Below are 25,397 nucleotides of genomic sequence, written 5' to 3' on the forward strand. Positions count from 1 at the left end.
CACTGCAGTCGTTCCCTTCAACATTGGACGCGTGGGACGTCTGATCCTTGAAATCGACAGATAACTTGTTGCAGAAGAGACGCATCTGACTGTGTGAACTGTACACACAGTCATCCACCAATACCACTTGCACGTTACAGGAACTTGGCTGGGAGATATCGCTACATCCCTCATACAGTCCTGACCTTACTTAAAGCCGTTTCCACATGTTTGGGCCGTTAAAGGAGTTCCTGGGAGGCTGGTATTATAAATATGAAGCATGCAATCAGATCATGAGACAAGCTTCTACCTTGATGGTGTCCAAGCACTAGTGAAACACTGGGATACGTGCATCACTGTAGCAGGGGATTAAAGGGAAGTAAACAGTGCTTTTACTCTCATAACTGTGTTATATTGTTCTGCACAATCACAAGCCCTGGTTTGACTTGAACATCCCCCACAGTTTGCCTTGAAAGTTCACAATGCATCTATTTTAAAACAGAAGTAAGAAAAAATCCCTCACTGAAGCTCTGAAATGCATTTGCAACATCCTGCTCAGGGGCGTTTGGTTCGTGTATATTTTGGCAAATAAACCCATGGATGTTTGTTAGAAAGCTCTGTGTGCTGGTGCAAATAAAAAAAACTATGAACTGTCTAAATACATTTACTTACGGCGTGAATAATCACGGCATTGTGTGCAGACCTGATGTTTAACCCTGTTGGTTTTGTCTCAGTTGACCCAGTCATCATCATGCTTTTTGAATGTTAATGTTTTTACATATGCATATACAGTACATGTTATATGTGATACTCATAAATAAATATATTTTTTAGTAGTTTCTGTTAAGCTTTTAGCAAGCAATCAGTCGGTATTGGTGCTGCACAAATCTAACCAAATTTCTGTAAGGACTATTATAGTGATGGTGATAAACTATTACACTAATAATCTTGTTGTCCGAGTGTTACCGAGTGTTACCATGCTCACCGCGTGATGGTGCCTCCCTCTGTCCCACAACACCGCTCTGCTGACGAAGGAGAAATAACAAGTTGGCATCTGTGAAGACCAAAAAATCACTTTATAAACTAAATACACATTTTTTTTTAGATGTGAATCTAGTCATTATTGAAAACAGAAAAGAAATAAAGACCCCCTGCTACACACGCACACACACACACACACAAATGCACCAACATCATAGACCTTCCTCTCAGTGCATCAATTACCCCTCTGTCCTACTTCTGTGCCCTGAGTTGAATCTTAAAAGACATGCTCTCCACCTTAATCATGGCCCGGTCAGCTCCTCTCCGTGACCCTCGCAGCACAAGCCATAGTCTGCTGGACAACTCTTTCTTTCTGCCTTTCATTCTCCACACTCTGATCTGCCACCATCTGTCATATAAGACAACTGTCCATCCCTTTCTATCAATCTCTCTGTCCCTGTGCTTTTCTCTTCTCCCACAGCTCATCCATCTCTCGCTGGCAGCCACCATAGCCTCCGAGTCAGCACAGGCCCCATGTGGCAGCGTGGCTTCTTTCACCAGCCATGCAGCCACCAGAAGGACTCCCACAGAGGGCAGTTGATGAAGGGAGTTGGGTGTTTGATGAACATCATCCTCTGCTTGGTCACTCAATGAGTAAACAATGCGGTCCATATGCTTGCTTTCTTTGCTCATTGAACACTAAAAGGATGCACGGTGTACGGTTCTGCACAGAACCCTAAGTATAGTTTGCAATAAGGAGATATTTAGCACAATACTAATCTCTATAATAATAATAATAATAATAATAATAATAATAATATATATATACATCCTCTCACGATATTTCCTCATCATACTGCCCTCCAGTTTGTTCTGTTATATTATATAGCTAGAGCAGCTGAATAGTTATACCAGGTGAGTGGAAAGTAACTAGACGTTCAAAATAAGTCCATATTTCTAATACACATGTATTGAAAATTGTACATATACTTTATTACATAGGAAAATGAAAGCAAGTCTTTAAATTTCAACGTTAAACAGCCAGGAAGGAAGTAATTTTGGGATATTGCTGAGAACCTTCGGAATCCATGCCTCCAAGTCCTCCAGCATGTCCTCCAGCATTTTCCATGACATTCGCTGGGACGACGCAAACCTTATGAATGGCCTCCAAAAGGACCAGATCTCACTCCATGTTGTTTTCCTGCATTCCTACGCAAAGGAGGAGGTGTAAACACTGGAGGACTTGGAGCCACCACATATACATGTACAATTTGTTTCAATAAATTTGTATTGGAAATATGGACTTGGGTTGTGTCTTAGGTCAGGAAGGGCATCTGGTGTAAAACCTGTACCAAGTTGTGTGCTGACGGGATGGTCCTTTCAGCTGAAAGACCAACAGCAACAGATCTGAGGTTTCATGTTGCTCTAAAGTGTCCCTTTATTCCATAAGTGAAGACAGTGCAAGTATGATGTGCTCCTTTTCCTCAGGTGGAAGATCAAGCCAGGATTGTGGCTGGATTTGTGGGACCTCGGCATCCTGTTCTAGGGGTAAAACAGCTGAATGAACTGATTGAGAGACAAACTGATTGAGATCAGCTCCATCTGTAGCACTTCACAGAGGCCCTGAGGTCTTCTGTGTTACAGCCACTCTCTGCTGTGACTGGAGAGAAGGTTAATGCAGATTTGTCCACAGATAAGTGTCCTTGTCTGAGCGAGAGACATGTGTGAAGTCTGTAGAGGACGATTTGGTGTTGCTGGGTTTCAGTTGTCCAGGTGAGGATAGCAGTTCTTCAGGACAGCAATGTTATACATTTTTATAGAAACCACTTTCTGGGTCACTAGAAAAACGGATGTCTGGATTTAAGAACCTTTGCAAACCAAAAGGGGCCAGTTACCAGGTTGGTGGAGGCTACTGCATTACTGATGAATGTGAATGCTCACTGATGACGTGGTTTGTGCTCACGTTTCCCCCTTCTGACTTGGAGCGCTTCGTCCATGGTGGACACCATTTTCTCACCCAGAAATACTTGAATCAGAAAGCTCACTCTGTCTGGAGATGCCTTTTGCAACAAAGAGGTCTTGGCGGACAGAATGAGTATCTGTGTGTGAAGAGTTTATTAGACAGAGGCATTTTAAGGTCAAAACCAGTCCAGGGTCATCACTGAAAGTATTAGACTAGAAGCAGGGCAGACAAGTGCCTCCATTTATAGCATGAGGACAGGAAATGGGTGAAATAACCAAAGATTGGAGAGGAAATGTCCTGTCTGGATATTATAATGAGAACAAAATTAGCTAAATTAAATCTTGCTTTAATCACAATTTTCATGATATCAGTGTTGAGAATGTTTTTTGTGTATTTATCTGTAAGGTGCACATGTAACTGCAGCGGCAATGAATCACAAACACTATACAGTACATACGCAGCACATGTGTGAATGAAGGTGACAAATCACCAGTCACTAGCACGTCTTACTCTACCTACCCCTGATTAGCACCAGGCCCCCCAAAATAACAGGGGACAATGTTCTTAACTAATGCTCCTCGTTGAACGAGGGAGGGAAAAATGTCCTGTAATTTTTGCACCCCTAATTATGCTCTTTACCTGAATGGCTACTGGTTGGTAGACAATGATCCATTTCCAGAGCTGAATCGCAGCCACTTGGGCCACAATACACTGCCTACTTCCTAATTACACCCTGAATGTGAAATCAAGTGCATTTGGACACCCAGCGTGGGTGAGTCGGGGACTGGAAAGGCCTGAATAGAGAGATTAGAGGTGAGGAGGGAAAAAAAGCCTTCTGAATGTCACTGGAAAACAAGTCAGGAAGAAAAAAAAATATTTCTGAAATATTGTTAAATTCTTCAGATGTAGCAGGATGAAATAAAAACAATTATATAAAAATTTAGATGTATAAAAATGTATAACAGCTCTGATCTGGGTTCAATTCCCAGCCAGGCTCGATTCCCATCTCTGTGTGCATGGAGTTTGCATGTTCTCCCGAGTACTCCGGGTACTCCGGTTTCCTCCCACAGCCCAAAGACATGTAGATTAAGCTAATTGGCGTTCCCAAATTGCCCATAGTGTGTGAATGAGTGTGTGTGTGCCCTGTGATGGATTGGCACCCTGTCCAGGGTGTACCCTGCCTCGTGTCCTAAGCCCCCTGCCCCAGGGCTGTATTCACAACGCTTCTTAGAACTCTATCAGAGAGCTCCTATCTTAGCTTAAAAAGTCATATCTGAGAGTCCCAGACTAAAAGTGATTTAGGAAACTTCACAGAGCAACTCTGAGTAAGGAAAGTACAGAAACCTTTATCTTAGTGCGGAGGCGTGGTCGACCCCGTTGCTAGGGATGTTGCAGAAATTCAAGAACTGTGATTGGTTGATAAAAAATAACCTCTGACCTCTGTAAAGGTCTTGAAATGCGCTATTTGTGGAAATAGAATATATGATAATAGAACAGACAGTGAAATCATAATGTTTGTATCTGAAGAAACTGTATAATCATGACTACAGGCTACTTTATACAAAGTTACTGTTATAGGCTAAATATCTTTAAGTTAATTAAACAGCCAAATGATGAAAATGTGTTTACTTTTAACGCAACCAATTTCCACACAGTAGACACTACAGGATATTTAAGTTCTCACATTAATTTACCATGATGCAACATGATTGCAGGACAGTCTGTTTAAGTTGCACTTTTGGATGGTTTGTAGCCAGCAATCAAAGAAAGAGAGGAAGTAAAAGGACAAGAAAACCAAATTAGACAGAAGAGCAGTGTTGATCTGTCATTTTGTCCTCTGCTACAGAAACTCTTAAGCCTCTTAAAAGTCCTCCTCTCTACTCTTAACGATTTTTACCGTAGGAGCTGTTTTTAGGGCTAAGATGTTTTGTGAATAATTTTTATCTTTACTAAGATTTAGTCCTAAATTTAAGAGAAAATTCTAAGAAAATGTCATAATTCTAAGAATCTAATTCTAAGAAAATTCTAATTCTTAGAATTTCGTCACTAGGAGCAACATTTAGGCTTAAGAATCTTTGTGAATACGGGCCCAGGTCCCTGCGACCCTGAATACAGGATAAAGCGGTATAGAAGATGAGTGAGTGAGAGTGAGCTCTGATAGTAGTTATATAGTTTCTAAAAAGTGCATTAACCTGAAAAGGTATTTTATTCTAAAATGCACAATTGTTAGAATATTGCAACATGAATTTGGCATGGTTATGGCCACTACAGATTTTTTGGGTAAAAATCCTTAATTTTGCAAAAATGTGCTTCGGTAAAAAGAAAAAAGCTTACATCAATTATTGAATCAATACTCATAAAGAAATAGAAATAATTTGCATTTTAAATGTTTAATGCTTAAAATGACACAGTATAACATTGAAAATGGCCATTTTTGGGGCACATATAAAATCATCTCTCCAACACGGCTGAAGTTTTGCAACTTTACAATTCCATTCAATTTTATTTGTATAGCGCTTTTAACAATCGTCATTGTTGCTAAGCAGCTTTACACAATCAAAAGAATTATTTAAGTTGACATTTTTTGGGAAAGCAAGATTGGTCACTTTCATGTTGCATAAACTTTAGAAGAAGCTTCTTTGGCCACACAAATCTTCTTCTAATATGTATTATATGTATAACATAAAAAAGAATGATCACCAATATTGTGTTTAGGCTGTTAAAAATATCTCTTACAGTATATATCAAACTTATTTTATGATTTATCTTATTAAATTATATCAAAAGATTTTATTGAGATGTGTTCATTTATAAATTGATCTCTGTCCCAGTTTAAACCTCATTTAAACTTATTTAAACCTCATTCGCTTATATTATAGTTCCAATAATCAACTCCTCACAGATGAGACCAAGCAAAATCAGAGATTAAATCCTGACCAAACCCTCCTTCTCAAATTAAAAGTCACAGCTCCTGTTCCTTTTTTAAGCTCGCTGGCCGTTTTTAATCATGGTCAAGCCATGTCAGGTGAAGCCCTTGCTCTGATTAGATGTCATATTCATGCTGTAATCCTACACCTCACCGGCGAGGACAAAGCCCAGGGTCCATCTGAGCATTTCATTGAACACAAGGAGGTCCAGAAACCTGGCGTCTAAACCCTGTGCCTCCCTGCCATGTTCTTGACGCTCTGATCATTGACTCCCTTAATGAAATTGGACAGGCGTGATTGGTGCATCCCGTGGTCCGATACACCAAATGAGATTAGACAGGCTCCAGGCAGATGGGCTTTTCCATCGCAAGGCTGCATTCTCAGGGTCCCTGTTCCTCGGGGTCTTCCTGTTGTTCACAGAGTTGCCGTACGCCCCCGTGAGTCGAATAGGAAATACAGTGAGCAAGGGCACAGGAAATATATGAGTGGTTTATCAATGTGGAGTAGGTGGAGTGGCTCAGATCGAATTACTTAACAGGAATGAAACGAGAGAGGCTGTTGGTTCTTTCCTTCGTCTATCTATCTCTCTCTGTCTCTCTCACGGCCATCTGGCTGCTTCCTGGAGAAGCTCCTGAGCCCTGTATGTATTATTAATTCACTTTCACCTAATTGCACTCTCCTGCGTGAGCCTGCTCGCATGAATAGACATTTAATCAGCGTTTAATCAGCTGGTAAATCAGTGCCGCAGAACACGAACTTGGTATCGGTGCATCAGCATGATGAGGACACACACATGGTAAACAGAACGGAAGAGGCTGGTTTATTTGAGGAGACCTTTTTTTTCCTGGTTCCTCTGAGGCAAAACATCAGGTGTAAACATCAGGCCTTCACACAATGCAATGATATTTCATTGATATTAGATATGAGAGGAAAAACTCCCTTCATTTCTCTATATAATCCACTGATACACTAATGAACGAGTTTCACTAGTGCTTGGACACCATCAAGATAGAAGGTTTTCTCAGTACGCCAGTACCATGATCAGTACAGTCTGGAGTACAGTCTGGAAATGTCTGGAAGCGAGGTCAGGACTGTACGGGGGATGTGGCAATAACTCCTGTAACGTGCAAGTGGCGTCTGGGAATGATTGTGTGTACAGTTCACACAGACAGATGCAGACCTTTCTTCTGCAAGTTGGTGACAGGTTATCATTGATTTTCAAGGATCATGCATTACACTCACTAAATGTTCACGGAATGACTGCAAAAGCTTTAATGCGCTTGAAGTCGTCTATTAAAGTCATTCACCAAAAATGGCATCACAAGTCCCAAGTTAACACTGACTTGACTGCCCTTAGTATTTAACAAATAATAATAATAATAATGAATCTAAACCAAATCTAAACCTAATAGTGCACCTCATATATAAATGTTTCTGTTTCAGTTTACACCACATTATTTGTTCTATAAGCTACTAATACATCAGTACTGCATCTCCACCTGTCTGATTCCTACTTACCCTGACCTGACATCAGGGCAAACATTATTAACCCATAGAGCACCCTAAACGAACTTATAGCCAAACCTTTTCTGACAAACCACATTACACAGACATGCATGGTTGATGTTGCGACAAGAGAATTACCAACCCAGACCACACCCCGACAACGTTGGCACACAAACCTGACAACACGGCACATCAATCAAACCACAATAGGACATAGAGCAGATGAGGAAATCCCTTACCCCCCCTTCCTCCAAAACAAAGAGGTCCCTAAACTGCAACCCCATTAAGAGGTGACAATGAGCACAAGCCGTGCTCCTTAGCATGGAAGGGGACGAGGATAAAACCCATGCACAAAACAACACAGTAGCCCAGCGTCCCACTCCGGGTCAGCTTCGGTAAAGGGTGAATGTGGACTCCTGGGAGATCGGCTTTTATCTGGGTTCGTCCTTGCTGAATGATTGTGTGTGTGTGAGTGTTGATTCAGAGGGTCAGAGACTCCATAGACTCCATGACCCCAAAAGGAGAGTGTGGAATCACTGGGGGACCAAGTCAGCTTTCAGACTTTTTTTTTTTTTTCCACACTAATCTGCGTCAGAGATCAATATGGCAAAGACCAACAGGACAAAGAAGAGAACAGGATTTAGCAGGCTGTCCGAATTTGGAGGCTCGCTAGGGGGGCATAAAGCTGAAACTTTCCCTGCCTGGCGCTGACCTTTGGTGTTTCGGGCACATTGGTGGTCAACCTGCTTATCATTCATTACCCGCAGACACCTGGGCAGTCTGATACAAAGTCTGCTGTCTCGGTTTCTCTTTCATTCGGTAGCAGAGATCAGAGCTACCTAGGCCTATTGAGATCTATTTAAAAGACTCACCGTGGATTCCCGAGGCCAGGAGTTGTTGTAAACACGTCTCCCGGAGCGATGGACGTGAAGGAAAGGACGACTTCGTGGTCCATTGAGAAACTGACGGCTGACGATTTCTTCACGTATCCACATGGACGGTCAAACTTTTCCGAACAGCCTGTGTTCGGAATTGTAAATTACTTTCTAACTTTCCTTCCAGCTTTCTTTTTGCCCCTTGTGAGTTAACCGGAGTTCATGAACAGTGTTATGTGTGTGTGGTATATTGTTAATTATTACCACTGTACCAGGGTGGGTGTATCCTGTTTTCAAGAAAGGTCTTACACATGCATGAACACAAAGAGAACAAGAGGAAGATACATTATAAAGGTATTATTATTATTATTATTATTATTATTATTAGATAGCTTGTTACTATATATGCTGTAATACTTTCAATTTTTGTTAATTTTGTGTAGTTGATGAAAAGGAAGCTGGTCAGAATTTTGTGTATGTAATGTGATGTAATGTTCAAACTTTATGTCATTGAAAAAATAAAAGTCCGGCTAATATCTTCTTTATCTTCTCGACCTCAGCTGATGTGTGTGGTGCGGCAGGCGGTGGGATTCAGGACGGTTAACAAGTCAAGCCATAGTTATAACACAGTTTTGAAGCATGTTAAGTTTTAACATACGCACTATTTTTATATATACGCACTTTAAATCTGTTTGTCCCAGAAGCTTTGGTTAGAAAATTACAGAAGGCTTTAAGCACGATACAGTGATGAGCCTCAGTAAAACATTTAAGCGGTGCAGATGTTTTAAAGAAGGCCGTACGTGCATGAATGACGATCCCGGCCGAGGTGGCTCAGAGCCCACCGCAGTCGTTCCCACGTACATTCAGCCGTTGATACTTGTCGCTAACTTGCACAAGAGACGCATCTGTCAGTGTGAACTGTACACACAATCATTCACCATCACCACTTGAACATTACAGGAACTCAACTGGGAGATATTGTCACGTCAGTCCTGACCTCACTGCAAGCCAGTTCTACATGTTTGGGACATTAAAGGAGTTCCTGGGAGGCCGGGGTTTCAGGCATGAAGCAGCATGAAGTCCAGTCATGGTTCTGATGTACTGAGAAAACTTTCTACCTTGATGGTGTCCAAGCACTAGTGAAACACTGGGATAAGTGCATTAGTGCAACAGGGGATTATATAGAGAAATAAAGTACGTTTTTACTCTCATAACTGCGTTCTGTTATTCTGCACAATCACAAGTCCCAGTTTGACCTGAACGGCTCTATATATTGTATGGGCCTTGGTACTGTATATAGGCGAGATGCAGCCAGACTCCAACTGCCTGGTCTCCACACACACACACACACACACACACACACACACACACAGAGGTCTAAACAGAGGACAGGAGCAGCAGGACAAAGAGCTTTTGAGTAGCTGTGGACATGGATCAGGTTGTGTCCTGCTCCATACAGAAATCTGCCCAGCTTAATTATATTAGTAAGGATTTACAGAGACGCTGCGAGGAAACAATGCACCCTATCAATTCCACAAATCAGAACTAATTAGCGGGAATGTGTGTGTCTGTGTGCGTTTGTGTGTGTGTGTGTGTGTGTGTGTGTGTGTGTGTGTGTGTGTGTGTGTGTGTGTGTGGAGGGACTGCACACTATCAGCAATTTCAATCAGATCTTATTAGTTAGAGAGTCTCTTGAGGTTTGTTGCTCTGTCATTGCTCTCTTTGCTCGGTCGAATTTAAAATCAGATGTGAAACATTAACAGGAGTAACTAGCCTTAACCTCGAGTGACACCAAGGGAGACATTTCACACACACACACACACACACACACACACACACACACACACACACTGGTTTGGTCCTCTACACTCACGCTGAAGTCTCTTTGTGCTATACTGTATACGCGTACGAGCTCAGGATGCTAAAGCGTTACTAAATCCATCTGCTCACACTCTACAGGGAGCTGTGCAGTGCATCTTGGGTAATCCAGGTGTCACAAAGCCAGTTGCTAAGACACAGATAGGAAAAAATGCTTTGTAGAGAAAAATGCTTTGTCCAGAAGAATCAGGACTGTACGCTCGGATCAGACTCGAAAGAACTTGAATCACTTCTGATAATTTAAATCTTTATTATGATATTTCAAAAGTTTGGAGTATCTGCATTGAAACACATTTCTGTTGTCAGACTCAAAGCCACATTTAGCCACCAGAGAGTGACTACAGTAGGTTCTCTGGTTTCCTCTAACCTGCCATAAACATTCCAGTAGGATTGTAGGTGGCTTAGTGGTTAGCACTGTCGCCTTGCACCTGCACGGTCCGGGTTCGATTCCCACTCTGGTTCAATTCTCACCTCTGTGTGTATGAAGTTTCCATGTTCTCCCAGGGCTTGGTGGGATTCCTCCAGGTACTACAGTTTCCTCCTACAGTCCGAAGACCGTGTGTGTGTGTGTGTGCACTACGATGGATTGGCACCCTGGACAGATACACACAGATACACACCCTCACACATACACACACTAACACACTCATTTACATTCTATGGGAAATTTGGGAACATCCTTAAATGGTGGTGGTGGTTAGCGCTGTTGCCTTGCACCTCCAGGGTCCAAGGTCGATTCCCAGCCAGGCTCGAGTTTGATTAGTCTAAGTGGAGTTCCTAAATTGCTTGTAGTGTGTGAGTGTACTGTATGTGTGTGCGATGGATTGGCACCCTCTCCAGGGTGAACCCCGTCACGTGCCTACAGTAAATAAACCTTAAACTAAACACTAACTTTTAAATGTCGTTTAAACAATGAGCTAAACACTTGATTTTATATTTATTATGAGTCTTTGAAATGAACTATAAGCCGAGCACTTCTTTAAGGAAGTTGTGTGTGTTGAGTGTAAATGTCTGTGCCGGTTTGCGACTGTAATAATATCAGTAGAACACTCCAAATCCCCTAACACACAGCTTTTGTCAAAGTTTCAAAGCGCGAGCTCTTCCTGGTCCGTGGTGTATTGTCAGCTTCCAGCTTATGAAGACAAAAAGCCGCGACCCCGAGCGAAGCTCTGATCAGCAGGAGAGCCGAGCCCCTGCGTGGACAGCTTACTCAAGGCCCGTGCTTCATCTCAGCTTCATCTCCAGGCCCCCTCGCTGAGATGTTAGTTCCTCATTCCAGGAGGGTGTTGTCCTCGGCACCCTGACACACAGCACAATATGGCATCCATACAGCTCCATTTATTACTTCCTGGTTTGCAATATGGAGGCATTGCAGTGTTCGTCACCTTCCTCGCTTGTGAGTGCGACTCCCTGTGTGGGGTCGCCGATGGAGCTCCACCTTTGCCCTGTGTGTCTGTGTGTGTGTGTTTCTGTGTATTTTCTTCAATGACTAGTTTCTGTTTTAACACAGAATGTCTCAACATTATTTTTTTGGGAGACATGCAGTGCAAAAGTATTGACCCCCCAATTTTGTTAAATGAAATAATGTTAATTAAGTAAAATTAATTGGAATAAACATTTTATTGCAATAGACTGCAAAGTGCCCCTAAATATTGGCACCACCATGTAACAACATCAGCAGCAACCTCATTACACACAACCCCCTCCACACACACACACACACACACACATAAACCATGGTAAGTTAAGTTTGATGTTGAAACTTCTCATATACAGGAATTGGTCTAGAGCCAAAAGTTCCTCAGAAAAACTTAAGCTATTCCTCAAGACTGTATTAAAATACAAGAAAGTCTGGCTCTTTGAAAGCAAAATATGAAGAAATGCAGGGGGGGGGGGGTCAAGACTACACATCTATACTGTATACTGCACTTCATTCATTATTACAAGTATGATTTTCACTTATTATCAGACACATCGAATGATTTATATTGTTTTAGACACTTGAGTCCAAAAGTTTGTGCACCCTGATTTTCAAACAATGACACCATCGAAAAAAGTTTTGATAAGTTTTAGTTTTATCCTCACAGTATGCTAAAAATGTTGTAAGGATACATAAAATCCAAATGACATAGTGTGTGTATTTGTTAGGGTTGAAATTTCTGTTAATTTCCTAAGACATTGCATGATTTATATGGTTATCCAACAGTTCATTCACAGTTTACATAAAGTTAACATTAATGCTGAAAATGAAAATAACATTTCTTAAGGAAATAAGGACTTTTACATTTGGATAATTTTCGTTTTCTAGTTTATTTGCTAATTAATCTGGACTATTATTTCCAGTTTGTAGATCTGCTGCTATTTTTTTTTTTTGTGCTTTTAGGAATCTCATAGCTGTAAACTTTACGTGTAAAGGTTTTTCATTGCTAAAATTTGAGGGTGTATATTCTGTTAAATAACATACATACTGAAAAATTTATCTTAGGTATTTGTGGACAGTTTAATTTCTATTTATTTTCTACTGGGCACTTATGAATTCCACAAATCTAAATGTTTTTGCATCCTTGCAATTGTGTAAAACCTTCAATAAGACTTTTTCTTGCAGGCAAAATGCTTAAAAAGTGAACATGAAGAACTTTTCCTCCACTTTTTCAATTAAATTTGTTCACTCTTTGATCTTTTATTTGCATATTTATAGGCCTATATTTTTTTCTTTCATTTTTGAGTAACAGTTTTTACTCTCTAATTAGTTTTTACTTACTGATATTAAGCTAACACACACCATCATAAAGCACCTGCAGATAAAATAATCACTCTCACTCTCTCACTCATCTCCTATACCGCTTTATCCTGTATTCGGGGACCTGGAGCCTATCTCAGGAGGCTTAGGGCACGAGACAGGGTACACCCTGGACAGGGTGCCAATCCACACACTCATTCACACACTACGGGTAATTTGGGAACGGCAATTAGCTTAACCTGTTTGTCTTTGGACTGTGGGAGGAAACAAGAGAACCTGCAGGAAACCCACCAAGCACGAGAACATGCAAACTCCATGCACACAGAACCGGGAATCGAGCCTGGTCTGGAATCGAACCCGGACCCTGGAGGGACAAGGCGACAGTGCTATAAAATAATCAGTGCATGCTAATAGGATACAAACATATATATATATATATATATATATATATATATATATATATATATATATATATATATATATATATATATATAATTTTCAATAAATGAACTGATAAAGTCAGGAAAATTAATAACTATACAAAAATTGCAACAGCAGCTCGCGACTCTGCTGGGACATTACTTTTCCAGGGCATAGAAAGTTTTTACCGCCAACTGTGAAAGAGCGACGTGAAAGGAAGGGTTAAAGCACGTTTCCAGCTTGTGATAGAGAGGAAGAATGGCGGACGCATGAACAATATCTCGCCTGAGGCCTGAGCTCACTTTGGACAGCCTATTCATCACATCTACCAGTGAACAAGAGAGGAAAAAAGGAAACTCCAAACTCTATGTAAAGTCCTTTTCGCTGATGATTTGTTATTCTCTTCCTTTTACTTTTTTTTTCTTATTCTCTTAAATGGCCAAAAAAGGAGGGAGAGACAGACAGAAGGGGGGGGGGGAGAAGGGGAGCAGGGTATGGATAGAGGGGGCGCTTTTTAAAGAGAGAGAGGGAGGCCTGCATAAATTTTACATCCACAAGGCAGCAGCGTGCATAGTGATTGTCGCTTCCACCAAAAAACTTTCCTTTCTTTCTCTCTCTCTCTTTTTTTTTCAGAAAACACTTTCCTGCCTGAATAGGCACCTATTAGTGACTCCATTATGGAGGCCGGGCTCTTCAATAGCTCCTGGCTGGGAAGCTTTATGCCACAGCCTCGGGGCTCAATGCAACCCACCCCTCTCCGAACCCCCCACTGTGCCCTTACACTGTATAGGTAGAGCCAGTGTGTAGCGCTCTCTCTCTCTCTCTCTCTCTCTATGTGTGTGTGTGTGTGTGTGTGTGTGTGTGTGGAGGATTGAGAGGGGACGCTCATCCTTCAATTTGCGAACTCCAGGTGTGTTGGGTCAAAGTGTGGCTTTGGAGAAATGGAGAAAGACAGAGAGAGAGAGAGAGAGAGAGAGAGAGAGAGAGAGTTAGTCTATTGTGCTGCACACTTTCTACACAGCGTGCAAAAAGAAAAAAAGAACCTGGACGCTGTGTTCTACATGTATTAGCCAATCTCCATAATCACACACACACACACACACACACACACACACACACAAACACAAGCCAATCGTGGCCCCGAGGCGAATGGCTGCGGTGGAGGCCCGTATTGTTTGGTGGATTATTACAGACTTTAGATAAAGAGAGAGAGAGAGAGTGAAGAGAAAGGGGACAGGGGGGTTTAAAGGATGTGAGAGAAAGAGAAAGAGAGAGAGAGAGAGAGAGAGAGAGAGAGAGAGAGGCGTGGATTCACCATCATCATCAGCAAGTGATGAGACGTTTTACATGAGTGAGTTGTAGAAGCAGAGAATAGAGGAACACCTGCAGACAACACGGGACAGCGAAAGAAAAAAGAACGAAAGAACAAACACTGAAGCGTACACTCATTTCACCTACAGCCTCTTCTTTCATTTCTTAAAAGTCTTAAAAAGTAAAGATAAAATCCACAGAATGATTTTGTGTCTATATGAAAAAGTTCAGGGAAAATCTGGATCCCATGATTTGTGTTGTACTCTTTTTTTTAATGTTTGGATTTTTTTTTTTTATTTCAGTGATTTTTACACACTTTTCACATCACGTGATTTCCACACACAAGTCAACTTCTCATATACTCTTACGTAATTATTTTAAACACCTAATTAATTTATCTTTACCTGATTTTTTTTACATCACCATTAAGTTTTTATGTGATTTGTTATAATGATTAGTTTATTTAAGATTTGCGTTTGTTTACTTTTTCCCCGTGTGATACTTTACTCATAATTATTTTCATTTTTTTTGTTTTGTACAATAAGAATTTGCTTTCACATGTAATTCTTTCACACGTCTATAATATACTGTATGCATATATTTTTCTGTATATGATTATTTTTGCATATATATTTTTCAGATGATATATTAATTTTAATTTATATAGATTTATATAGATATGTAGGTTTATTTACTTCCAAATATAATATTTTATTAGCCTAATTTACTTATATACAATTATTTATTCACTTTCATACATTTAATGCAAGATTTTCCACTACATTTATTTAATTCCAGACGTAATTTTACAGAATTAATTTACTTTCACTTATAAGTTTGTATAATTATCTTATACTTGATTTTTTTACACAACTAATTTACCATTATGTCCTGTAAACATTACATAATTTGTTTACTTTTACATTTTTAGGTCATTTTTTTTACATTTGCATTGTTTACTCTTTAAAAATGCTTTAAAAAATTTTTTTTACTTTTTTTTTTTACACATTTTTAATTTTTTTTACTTTTGCATGCAATTTTTTTTGCTTACTTTTTTTATTTGATTTCTGGATGATTTGTTCACTTTTGTATGTCTTTTTTTATACAATATTTTTACTGTAATGAAATTTTCAAGATTTCTTTACTTTTGTGTGTGATTTCTTTTTCAATTATTCATTTGTTGAATGCAAACTGACACAATATCTTTAACAAGCTACTTTTATTTTTATCGACTCACAGATCTTTTTTTACTGAATTAATTTAGTTTATTTATTTGATTTTACATACAATCTTCTATCTAATTTTATGTATTCACTTTATTATGTTTATATTTTCATATAAAATGTTTTTATATGATTCATTGTTTTTTAATTATTATTAATATTGTTATTATCATTATTAGTATTAATAGATTTTTTTTTTTTTCATAAGTGATTTTTACGATTTATGCATTTTTATATGTTTGTTTTTTTGGCGTTTTTACAAATTATCTATTTAAGCTATTGGCTCTATTGGCTTTCTTCCTTATATGATTGTGTTCCACATTAATGTCCTTTACAGTATCTCAGGACATAACATGACTCAAATTTTTTTTGCATGGGGAATCACATAAAAAAAAAAATCCCTTCACATGTGAAATGTGTGTGAATGTTCGCTCAGGGATGTTGCCTGAATCTGAGGGAGAAGTGGGGGGTTTGGAGGGCCGTGGGGGTGTCGGGGGGGGGGGGAGGTGTAAGTGAGAGTGGGGGGGGGGCTGATTGTGGTCTTCACTGTTTTGGTATTTTTATGTCTGGTTTAGTTGTTTGGCCAGAAAATGTCATTTGTTTAACATGTGTGTGTGTGTGTGTGTGTGTGTGTGTGTGTGTGTGTCCATTTGTTGTACAAATAGATTGTGTGTGTGTGTGTGTGTGTGTGTGTGTGTGTGTGTGTGTGTGTGTGTGTGTGTGTGTGTGTGAGTGTATTGATGTTGTTAAAAGTCTCAGAAAAAGTGCAGAGCTCCAAAAAAAAAAAAGAAAAAAAAAGCTGAGGCTGAGTATGAACTCATTGTTCGGGCCATTCTTACCTCCACGGGGAACCATCTGCTCCCTGTCAATGCGTCACCTGCTCGTCTGAGCCGTCGCCATGGAAACCGAGGGAGCGGGATTAAGGAGAGGTTAGGCATCTGAGGGAAAGGGAGGGGATACGGGGTAAGGAATAGGGAATAGGGCATAGGGAACAGGAGAAGGTGACACAGAGAGGAACAGCACTCCTGCAGGTCTCTTAGTGACTGAAAAACTGTCTCCCTCTGGTGGATCATGTATCACACACACACACACACACACACACACACACACACACACATTAAACTGGTGTGTCCTGAGCATTTGTTTGTTTGTTTTTATTATTAATCTTTACTTTGTGTCTTCTATGTATTCAGATTCAGAGGTTGTGCTGTCTAATTGATACTTAATGACTGACACACACACACACACACACACACACACACACACGCACACACACAATGCTGTTTGTACATGGACTTTGTTGATGTCTGTGTGTCACCGGAAGTGGTTGATTCATGCAGACCAGTAATAAGTACTCTCTCTATGTGTGTGTGTGTGTGTGTGTGTGTGTGTGTGTGTGTGTGTGTGTGTGTGTGTGTGTTTGTGTTGCTCATCTTTCAGGCTCAAATCGCAGAGTAAATAGTGAGAGAGCTCATGAAAGGCTCTGTGTAGGAGAGTTGACAATAGAGCTGATGAATACATCACCCACATCCACTAACTCGGCTGAAGTCACAAACAGAGCGCATCATTACTGCAGTCTTATGGACTTGTTTATCAATGCTGACTTTTGGGGAATTAAATTAATGAATGTTTTACTGCATGATATTTTACTGAAGTAGACCTGGAGCTAATGTGGTTATGTATAACAGATCCTAAAATCCAGTTTGACTGCTTGTGTGTTTAGCATTTTACTCTTAAACACTTTTGTAATTTTCAGTCCTATTTGGTCAGCAGGTGTTTATGATAGATGTGTATATGTGCTTATCGTGATCATCACCGTTTCTATAATAACGGCTCGCTCATAATAACGGTGTGTACAATAGGTGTTGCATGTAAATGGATAGTTTTTCCTAAAAATGCATCAGCGTGATGTTTTATTCAAATGTTTAACATTTAAGGAAGGAGTCTACTGTACAGTGTTAGCACTTTGTAAAAGGTGTGACATTGACTTATGAGAAAAGAATTGACATTATATAATATATATGAGAACAGACGTATGTAACTACACTATGAATGGATACATTTATTAAAAACACACATTGTTATTAAATATGTTTTTTTTTAGCTCACTGTAGACTTTAAGCCATAGTAAAAGACTCTCTCTCGCTCTCTCTCTCTCTCTCCTTCCCAACTTCCCCAGTTCCATGTAATAAAATGACATAGAGAAATGTAATCAAGTAAAAGTACAGATATTTCCTGTACGATGCAAAATGTTTACTCAAGTATGGTAATTACTGAAATGATCTCAGTTATGTTCCACCTCTGGGTATTGGTACCTTTAAAAATAAAAATTTTAAATAGATCCTAAAACATGGGATGTTGTATAGTTCCGAGCATTATTGTTTTTATTTACTTTAGAAAAATGTTGTTTTCATTAGTCGTCTAAATAAACATTCGGTTAAACCTGACTTGTGATGATGTCTCTTCCTAAAGGTGCTCTACAGGAAAATATTTTATATGGAATTGCCAGATTAAAAGATATTGTGAGGAGTCCAGCGAGATTTAAATGATGATGATGATGATGATGATGATGATGATGATGATGAGGTGGGCTGATTAGAGTGTCACCCCGCAGATAAGTCACACTTGATCGCTCACCTGGAGTCAGTTAGAAGTAGCAGTGTGAGGAGAGTGTGAGTGATAGGTGAAAGTAACCGCAAACACGCCATTGTTTCCTGGTCAAAAGAGCTCACAGATCCATGTGTGGCTGCCGAGTCACACTCACGCTCACTGACCCTCGTCCTCCGGGCTGGAGACATCACCCCGGGGTCCTGCCGTGTGGGTTTTAATAGAAAGAAGAGAAAGACACCATGCCGTGTTGTAATGTGATACGAATGATGAGTACTGAGGTAAGCTGCAGAACAAGATGGTCTGTGTAATCCTAACTAAGCTAATAATATTTGATTTACTCTAAAGTCAACAAGAAGAAGACAAACATGTGATTGAAATGTGTTCAGGTTTGAAAGGTGTCCTGAATTTAAAATTTGTATTTTTTTAGACCGATATGATAATTTATCCTGTCCTAGTCTAGTTCTCTTCCAATGAAATACCCGCTAGACTGTAGGTGTCCCACCCCAGGAGACGTTTCTTACCTTACAGTATAGCACTTTATGAACAGTGAATATGGTTTTGTTTATGTGTTTGTGGCTGATCGTCTCCTTATACAGTTAGTATAAATCGAGCCATGGTGTGGTTACTTCCTGAGAGGGCTTCGGAACGTCTTTATACACCGTCTCCATTGGTAAGACTAAGATCATGTCCCCTACCTCCGAGATGCAAAGTCCAAGGTCTCTGGTTGACAATCCTGAGGCTTTTTGTCATTTTCATCAACACTACAACACTATAACGTTAAAAACCTACAGCATCTCATCCTTCATAGCTCTAAATCTCTGGGGTTGTAGCTTGGCAAAGCTTATTGTGTTAATCAGTCAAGACCTGTTTCAAAAGAAAACACACTGGTATGATAGAAACCATGGTTCTTAATACATTTAGGCTTGATGTTTGAGTTGTATTAGGTTTTAAGTGCTCACTTCATCTGATTTTAACCCCAGCACCCTTCTCAAAAGTGAGTTTTAGATCCTAGTACTTTCAAATTTCCTGAAAAAATTTATATAAGGTTTTGGAAATGTTTGAGTAATGTTCAGATAATGACAGATCATTAGAAGTAGCAGTTCTTAGGAATGTTTTGCCAATGTTTTGGGAGTGTTTGGGTAAGTGGTAAAGTTTGGTAAAGTTTAGATTATGGTTTTGGAATGTTTTGGTTAACATTTTGGGAATGTTTGGGTAACACTCTGGGAATGTTTGGAAAAACATTTTGGGAATGTTTGGGTAAGTTCCTGAAAATGTTGGTTCTGCTTTGGGAATGTTTGGGTAAGTTTGGGAAAAGTTTTGGTTATGGTTTTGACCAGCTCATTCTATAGAAGGCGATAGTACTCTACAGATTACAGAAACAGCATGTTATTTAACAAAATACTGTTTCTATGTTGAAATTTTCTATAAGGACAACATCTATTTATAGGACAATCATGGACTGATTCTTCGATGTTAGTGCTTGTAATAGTCTAAACTGTCCTGTAACTGAACAAAGGACTTTATGCTTTGCTTATTGCTTTTTCTCTTACTAGAATAAAAAAGGCTGATTGTGGTAGAAACTAATTTGTCTCACTGCTGTTTGTAAGCATTAAATAATACTATAGGCATTTATAAAAACTTTACAATGTGACATTTGTTAATATGCCAATCATCTATCTATCTATCTATCTATCTATCTATCTATCTATCTATCTATCTATCTATCTATCTATCTATCTATCTATCTATCTATTAATTATAATGGAAACCTTCTGTATGTCAGCATTGTGAGATTAGCCACTGCACCTTTTGCTAGAAGCTGTGATTTTTGGGGTTGTTCCCTTCATCGCCTGCCCACTGGGTTGCTGAGATCCTGGGAGAGGGGGCTGTCAGGGCCACGTGTAGCAGACAGGGGGGTGGAAGGAGGCTTTTCTGTACCGGGTGTAAAATTCGATTAAGCCGGGGACGAGCGTGTCTGAACGTGGCTGTTGTGTGGGCCCGTTCGCGTGGCTGTGGGTTCCCAGCGTGCGGTTTGTGGGGTTAAGTGCTGTGAGAAAGAGCTCCATTATCCCGAGTGAGAACTGCGCATGTGGCTGGTCCGCTCAAGCCACTCTCAATCTCTTTCTCTCTCTCTCTCCCTCTCTCTCTCTCTCTCTCATTCAGAGCTGAGTCGTGCTGAAAGCCTTCCAAAAAAAGTTTCATTCTCTTTTCCACCACCTACCCCTCCTTCTCTGTCCTCTCTCTTCAGTTTCTGTCATGCTCTCTTGCTCTGTCTTTTCTGTTCAGGAAAAAAGGGAGCGTACAATGGCAGTGGAAGGGACTGAGCGGATTCCTCGGCACCCCTGCCGACAACGGACTCGGAGCTGTGAGATTGTGCTCATGGGGAGCATGTGCAGAAGACTGGTTCCTCATCAATCAATCACACGAATGCAAATGTACACAACACACACACAGAAACATGCACACACGTTTGCCTTACTAGTCAGTGACATATATATATATATAAAAAAAAAAATGCATTAGCTTTAACAAATGCTTTGCCAAACCTAAACTTAACCTCATGGAAAGTAAAGTTCGAAAAAAATTCCAATTAATATGTTGGAAAAATATGACGCAGGGTCACTTGACAGGTATTCCTGGGGACATTTAGTCTTTGCAAAAAACATACATATTTGTATGTATTTATATAAAATGTCTAAATATACAGCATGATTTTTGTATGTTGCATGTATTGAATAGTGAAAAAATATAGCACTTTAATTTTAGGTTAGTTATCATATTTGTAATGCTACAAATGTTCACTAAAGTAAACACTAAAAGGGAATTATTTATAACCATTTTCAGTCCCACAACTTTATAAACGACTTCTAAATCTCTCCCCCGGTCATTCTCCATACCGCTTATCCTGTACAGGGTCGCAGGGGCCTATCTGAGGGGATTGGGGCACAAGGCGGAGTGTTTCCTGGACAGGGTGCCAGTCCATCACAGGGCACGAGCATGAACACTACGGGCAATTTCTAAACACCAATTAGCCTAATCTGCATGGGAGCAAACCGGAGTACTGGGAGGAAACTCACCAAAAACTCCATGTATTATATACAGACATGAGACAGGACTAAAACACTCAACCCTGGAGGTGCTATACTGTATCTCTATCTACTGTATATAGACAAAGGGCCATAGAACTATACAGCATTCTTACTACTTAACCATATTCTCTTACTTAATCCCATACTTATAATTTAATTTCATTCTCACTACTCAATATGATTCTTACTACTTAATTATTATTATTACTATAAAGCTTCATTCTTACTATGAAATTTCTGCCAGAATTTCTGAACTGCTGATCTACTGGGATTTTCACACACAACCATTTATATCAACAGTTCAGGCTGCTGGTGGTGGTGTACAGTAACGCTGTGGGGGAGATTTTCTTGGCACACTTTGTACCAACTGAGCATGGTTTAAATACCATAGCCTGAGTATTGTTGCTGACTGTGGCCAACTTTTCATGATCACAGGATAACTCACCTTTCACAAAGCTAAACTCATGTCAAACTGGTTTCTTCAACATTGCGATGAGCTCACAGTATCCAAATGGCCTCTACATTGACGAGATCTCAATCCCAGTAGATCAGCTTTGGGTGGTGGAGCAGGAAAGTCCCATCATGGATGTGCAGCCGACAAATCTGCAGCGACTGCATGACACTATAGTGTAGGTTTGGACTAAATTCTCTAAGGATTTTGCAAAAGAGGATACAACCCAGCACTAGCATTAGGTGTACCTAATAAAATGGCCAGTGAGTGTATATTCATTGTTGTGTGCTTGCAATTAACTCAAGTATGGCCACTTTTTTAAAAAAGGAAAAGGCAAGTTAATTTTTTATTACATTCTCAGAAATACACTGTTTAACTTATCCTTAAATAAATAAATAAATAAATAAATAAATAAATAAATCGCATATCCCTATTAACAGATTGTCAACTGGCTACTGTTGCAGATCTGCAGATGCATCTTTCATATGTGTAACTGTCGAGATCTTCTGTGTGTGAACTAACGATACAAGGACAAGAGATAACTGAGCAGCCATGGGTCACTGAAATTAGATTTGCATTCATGGTTTGGTTTAATATTATAAATGCAAATAGCATTTAATTTGAGCAGCGCAGACATTTTGTAATTAAACCCATCAATCATTTTTTTAATGACTCCAAAGCAGCAGAAATGTGCCAGTTTGAGATTATGTACAAGTGAGCTAAAAATCAGGACAGTAAAAAAAAAAAAAAAATCTTTACAAGCGGGACAAAGAGGCGTGCTTTTCATTCTGTATAGCAATTTTAGCTGTTAAAAATGGGAAGTTTCTCAAGAGCAATCCGTAAATGTCACTCGGCACATCTGCTGAATCTGTGCTCGTGTGTTTGAACAGATCTTCTGTGTTGGACACTCGGTGCTTTCGAACGTCCACTTAGTGTCTGGCCATAGACCAGCAATTGTCTGCTAATGACACTGCACATGTACAGCATGAAGCACAGTAAGCAGGCTTATTAAACTCTAAATGATGTTGAATTGCTATAGAGGGCTAAGCTGACCCTAAGGATGCAGCAGGGGGTCAGAAGGCAGACACCCAGTCAGGCTGGTGCGCCAAACACGACTTATCTAATTTACCACTATTTTTAAATAGATGTTTTTTTGTTAGTGGTTTATTCTAATGTGGATGACATGTCTGGCTTTACAAAGTAGACTGAATGTTTTCAAGTTGTACAGTATATTGTCCAGTTTGTCACATATATCCTTATATATCTATAGTATTCAATATAATTTATTGCAGAAAAGATGCAGAGGTGTCAAATACTTGTTCCTAAAATGTTTTCATGCATAAGTGCTACTTTGAGGTATGTATACTTATTTACAGTTACCTATACATATTAACCTATTTCTTTCTATTTTTCTCTCTTTTTAGATCTTCTCAGTCCAATACAATATATTTGGCTAAACCTGTTAATTATTGAAGTCAGCTATTTAAATCAGGCCTGTTATACCCAGTGAAGGGCAATGCTAATTCTTTAGCATACCAAGACATCTTGGACAAAGCTATGTTTCCAACTGTGGCAAGAGTTTGTGGAAGACCTTTTTCTATTCCAACATGACTGTTCCCCAGTGCACAAATCAAGGACTATGAAGACACGGTTTGATGAGTTTGGTGTGGAAGACCTTGACTGGCCCAAACACAGAGCCCTGACCTCAACCGCAGAGGTCAGATTGTAAGCCAGGCCTTCTCGTCCAACATCAGTGCCTGACCTCACAAATATATCCAAAAATATGCAGGTTAGGATAATTGGCGTTCCCAAATGAGTGTGTGTGTGTGTGTGTGTGTGTGTGTGTGTGTGTGTGTGTGTGTGTGTGTGTGTGTGCAAATAATTAATGTATATGAAATTTATAATTCAGAAGTTGTATGCTTATGAGCTCTATTTAAATACAGAGTTAATTAAAAAAGTTTAAGTGCATTATGTGTCAGGTTTTCTGGGTGGAACTCTATCATTTTGTGATTATTTGTATGTATTGCTATAGTGGAGATGCATGTGATTTATTCTGGAGAGTCTCTTATAACAGAATTTCACTCTTCCTTTGCTTGAGTAGCTATTGCAGCTTCATGAGAGAAATTGAGAGAAGTATAATTGATGAAGTATAGAGAAGTATAAAAATATGCTGGTTTCTTGTTTTTTGGCGCCCTCTTGTGGTGGACATACAGAAGAGCAAGAGGAGATGAGTGGTTTGACTATCTGATTGGGGGGGGGTTGGGGGAATCTAAAATAATAGCAATAAGGTTGAAAGCTAGTGGGGGAAAATATTTTATGGCCATGACTTATTAAGGTGTGGTAACAAAACAGTAGACTGAGTGTCCCTGAGGTACTACAGTATGTTGTAATAACCTTAATAACCTTTTAGCATTTAGCATCTTATATACTATGGACATACTTGAATTGATTTTATTTATAGCAGTGAGTATAGATGCATCACTCACTCTCATTTGGAAACGCCAATAAGCATTCATCTGCATGTCTTTGGTCGGAAACCAGAGTGCCTGCAGAAAACCCACCAAGCATAAAGAGAACATGCAACACGCACACAGATCCAAGGCGGGAATCAAACCCAGACCCTGGAGGTGCAAAGCGACAGAGCTAACCACTACGCCACTGTGCTGCCAGTATAGATGCATTATTACCTTTATTTAACTACTGACACAGAGCACTCCAAAACAACAATCTGGGACATGAATGATCCATTACCACACTTTTTTGGACGGATGGATGACCATATGAGCAGTGCAGCGATATGAAACTGCAACCTTCCAATCAGTAGTCCAATGCATGTGGACAAAATGTCACCTTTTTGACTTTTGACTTTAACTATGAAATGGTAGGTGGCGGCTATCCAATTCTTGGTGTAGCGAGTGGCCGGCTTGTGACCATGCATTCCAGGTTTGTGTCTTGGTGCTTCTGCTAATGTGATTAATGTGGCAGTGGTGGCTCAGTGAGTTACTGGGTGGAAGGTTGGTGGTTTGAGCCCCAGTTCCATGAGGTTACTGCTGTTGAGCCCCTGAGGAAGTCCCTCGACTCTGTCTTTTTTTATACAGGCCCTGTATAATGGCTGACCCTGCACACTGACCTCAGTCTACTAACAAAAAGCTGGGATATGCAAAAAGAAAAGAATTTCACTGGGCAGTAATAAATATGTGACAAATAAAGGCTGAATTAGAACTTAGGATGGTATGGTTTTAAGTATTATTTAGACTTTACAGAGAATCAAGTTTATACTACTACCATAAATACTGGACATTGATGGATAAAAGAATTTGTAAAGAGAGTTAAAGGTTAAAGCTAAAAATAATCTGCTGATCTTTAATGTAATCAGTGATATTATTATTATTATTATTATTATTATTATTATTATTATTTCAGGATGAAGCCCACGTACATGTC

At 39.7% G+C, this 25,397-nt stretch overlaps 1 protein-coding gene across 1 annotated transcript in view; it reads right to left on the reverse strand.

Moving 5' to 3' along the window:
- Positions 1-8,371, reverse strand: part of LOC128534720 (uncharacterized) — a 30,112-nt gene extending 21,741 nt beyond the window's left edge. Inside the window, exons 1-2 of the mRNA XM_053509136.1 lie at positions 8,229-8,371; positions 965-1,033 (exon numbers count right to left, since the gene is read on the reverse strand). Coding sequence (XP_053365111.1) covers positions 965-1,033; positions 8,229-8,351 — 192 coding nt within the window. The 5' untranslated portion in view covers positions 8,352-8,371. The remainder of the gene's footprint in view (positions 1-964; positions 1,034-8,228) is intronic.
- Between the last annotated feature and the right edge of the window lie 17,026 nt (positions 8,372-25,397).

Source organism: Clarias gariepinus, chromosome 12, assembly GCF_024256425.1.
Source record: "Clarias gariepinus isolate MV-2021 ecotype Netherlands chromosome 12, CGAR_prim_01v2, whole genome shotgun sequence".
Taxonomy (NCBI): Eukaryota; Metazoa; Chordata; class Actinopteri; order Siluriformes; family Clariidae; genus Clarias; species Clarias gariepinus.